At 36.1% G+C, this 3414-nt stretch overlaps 1 protein-coding gene across 1 annotated transcript; it reads right to left on the bottom strand.

Annotated features, from left to right (window-relative positions):
* Positions 1-420: 420 nt before the first annotated feature.
* Positions 421-2003, bottom strand: RD3L (retinal degeneration 3 like). Its single transcript, XM_035898478.1, has 2 exons — positions 1705-2003; positions 421-718 (listed from the first exon to the last, which is right to left on the bottom strand). The coding sequence occupies exons 1-2, from the start codon at positions 2001-2003 to the stop codon at positions 421-423; spliced, it is 597 nt and encodes a 198-aa protein (XP_035754371.1).
* Between the last annotated feature and the right edge of the window lie 1411 nt (positions 2004-3414).

Below are 3414 nucleotides of genomic sequence, written 5' to 3'. Positions count from 1 at the left end.
CCATTTATCTTGCACAGTATGAAGTTCCCATAGAGCCTAAAAGCTGTGTGACAAATACAGAAGTTTTTGCGTAACGCTTTGTGGATTGATGCTATTTCAAAACATGGAAAGCAGTCTTTTCTTGTTTAAATACATCTAGCTGCATATGCCTAAAAATGTTTCAGAGTTTTTTCAGAAACGTCTACATTTTTGGTTAAAAGGTGCCTTCAAACACAACATCTTTAAGGAACTATAACAATAAGAGGAGAGTTCATATTTAAAGTTAGTATACTGCATACTAGCTATAATAAAGGATTTATTTTCTGAACTTGGAAAAAGGGGAGCATGTCACATTTCTTACTCCTGAGTGTTTTGTGGATGGCAATCACAAGAAAGGAATGCAAACAGCTACATAGCTTTTTGAAAGAAACACAGTCCAACTTAACTTGATGGGTAGTAATAGGGTAGATTCCAGATTCTATGAGAGAAGGTGGGAAACATGCTTCGTGTGTTTTTGTCAACATAGCTTGAAACCGTGGGGATTTCATCTCTGTCCGATTTGGTAGAACTGTCTCCATGTGGGCTGAAATGTTCAGAGCAATTTGTATTCCATGCATCTACGAGTTGATCTTGTTGGTTTTCTCTCTCAACAGCAGTAAGAAAATCTTTTAAAACTTGCTTGAATATGTAGACTATTTCCCAAGGTAAAACATCATTTTCTGCCAAAACTTCACGAAATCTAGAAACAAACAAAATTTGAAATCTAATCAGCAGCGTTGAAAAGTCTTCTGTTTCCTCGCTGGTCTTTTGAGGGGAGGGGAAGGAGGAGGAAATGACTGCATTCTGGTGTCATTTATTCCTTGCTGCCACATTTCCCCACACGGCTCCCCAAAAAGACTATAAGAGGAAAAGAGCTCTAACAATGCACTGGATGTGGTCCAGCTATTATGAGGATTGAAAGCTATTGTTGTTGGGTATGCTTTTGGTTGGGTTTTTTGTGGGTTGTTCAGGGTTTTTTTTGTTTGGGGTTTGGCGTTTTTTTTGTTGTTGTGTTTTGTTTTGGTTTTTTTCCCATCTGGAAAGCTTGATTTAAACTGACTTTGCTCTGAGGTATATTCTGGGCTTTAAAAGGCATGTAGGCTTATTCTGTCATTTCTACGTGTCCCTAGAAAATGTATTTACAATACAGGCGTAGGGGAATTTTTCTTTGTAAAATGGTGGGGGTGGGGGATTAGTTGGTTGTGTCTAAAAAAAAACCGGGGGGGTTGTTTTTTTGGGTTTGTGGGGGTTTTTTTGTTTTGTTTTTTACACTGATTTGCTAGTTTTTGAAGCTTTCAGGTATTTTGGACAGTGAATCTGGGTTTCTGCATAACAGTCATTGCATTAGTGCTTTTAATTTAATTTTCGGTTATTGGGTTGCTATTTAATAAATATTGTGGATAAGTAACAGAGGAAAAACTTAAGTATTGAGAGGTCATACGTTTAAGCCTGTGAGACTTCCCTTGTTTTGGATTAGACCAGGAAAATCCTGATTAAAAACTTCCTTCAAGTACCACGTATTAAAGTAAAGATGTAATTTCTAAAACATCTGTAAAAATATGTGCCAGTTGCTGGTCATTGTCACTTTAGAAGAAAGATCAGAGCCAAATACAAGCTTGGATTAGGTAGAAGAAACATCTTACTTATGATGGAGTATTCAAAGCTAGAGAAATATGAAACAGTTACCTGCTGAGAACAGTTCCCGTTTGGCAAGGCTGGATTTGTGAACACAGAACTTCGAGCTGCCGTTGCTCAGTAGCTGGAATTGTTGCTTGAGGGGTTTGGTAGTTCTTCAGCCAGTTGTAATCCATGCCAGTCTTCTGGATTTTTTGTTCATTTTCAATCTCTTGCACTAATCTTTCACGCTCTTTCAGGTGCCATTTCAATTCCCTCAGTAGGGTTTTTGTAACTACTTCTGATCCAGGATATCTTGTGGGTTTGTAGGAATCATTTTTTGACCATTTCATCCAGCCAAAAAGTGGCATTTTTAAGCTGTGAGGGAAGAAAAAAAAAAAAATTGCTTATTTCTATCTGATAGTATTTATACCAGTAGACTTTCTTCTTTGCAGCGGAATGTTTAAAGGAAACTTTATTAATGATTCTAAAAATATTGTGCAGTACAGTATGAGTACTGATAACAATAGTTGCTAAGCCATAATTAAATCTGACAAGCCTTACATTTTATAATATTTTCTGTTTGTTTTCTGAGTTAACATAACTATGTCACATTTACAGCATTTAAAAGTGCATATCGATCATCTTGGAAATGTTTAGTTTTTTATTCTGGTAGTATGTATCCTTTAAAAAGCAAATCTGAGACTCACAAAAAAATCCCCCCCCCAACAACAACAACAACAAAATAATCCCAACAAGACACAAAACTCCCAAACTGGAGATAACCCATACATTTGAAAAGTGATTTAAAAAAGTTAAGTGCTGGAACTCTGTGTGGTCTGGTTTTAAAACTTCTGTATACATTTTTATTTTAAATAAATTCCTGTTTATATAATCTGGAAACAGGAATCTGGTGGAATAGGCTTTTAAATTGCAGTTTGTAACAAATCATGCAGACACAAGCATACTAACTGGAATAAAATAACGTAAATTACCTTTGCAGTTGTCTGTGGACAGTGTTGTTTCAGGTGAGTTTGCTTGAAGGTCTCTTATTCTAACATATCCTGTTCCTAGGCTGTTACTATTGCTGGAAGAAAATAAGGTTTTTTCTTTTTTTTTTTTTTTTTTTTTTCATTTACTCAAACTGTGCTTAGAAAAATGACTTTCTGTACTAAATATGACAGTTTAAGTTTGTCTGCTTTTAAGGTTCTTTTTCATCCTCTGTACCAGAGAGAAGTAGTAATCCATTTAACCTAACATGGTCTCTCAAATACTTTCTACAAAGTCCATTAAGATCTCCTACCTTTGAATTGAATTCTGCCGACGGCAGCAATTTAAAAAAAAGATGGTAACAATTTCAAATGCTTGTTGCTAAATCCGTCCAAAGGTATTGTTGGTAGTGAGATGAATAATGATAGTCTGAAGCAACTACAGACGTGCTTCTAGCTAAAGTTAAGGCTGTCGTATGATGTGATGCTTGGCTGTGCATAGCTGTAGGTCACAGTTTAGAGCTGTATTTTCATGCCTGTAGAGTGCTAAAAATAACTCTGTTGCTTTTATCATCAAACTAAACTTTCAGGCCACTGAGATGCTGGAAGACTTCTCTCCCATTAGAGGGGGATCAGGCTGTTCTACTGTCATTTTTAAACAGCTAAGAATAGTCTTTTTCTAGTAAAGATCATCTAAAACCCTTGTTAAGTGAGTGTTTACAGAAAAGGGCTATTTGACAGTTGCTCAGGATTTTGTTGCTCTATTAAGTACTTCTTCCAGAAGACTTTCATC

This window comes from Egretta garzetta, unplaced genomic scaffold (assembly GCF_000687185.1).
Source record: "Egretta garzetta isolate BGI_Z169 unplaced genomic scaffold, ASM68718v1 scaffold1007, whole genome shotgun sequence".
In the NCBI taxonomy this organism is placed as follows: Eukaryota; Metazoa; Chordata; class Aves; order Pelecaniformes; family Ardeidae; genus Egretta; species Egretta garzetta.
Note: the sequence above shows the minus strand (reverse complement) of the source record. Positions and strands in the feature narration are given on the sequence as shown.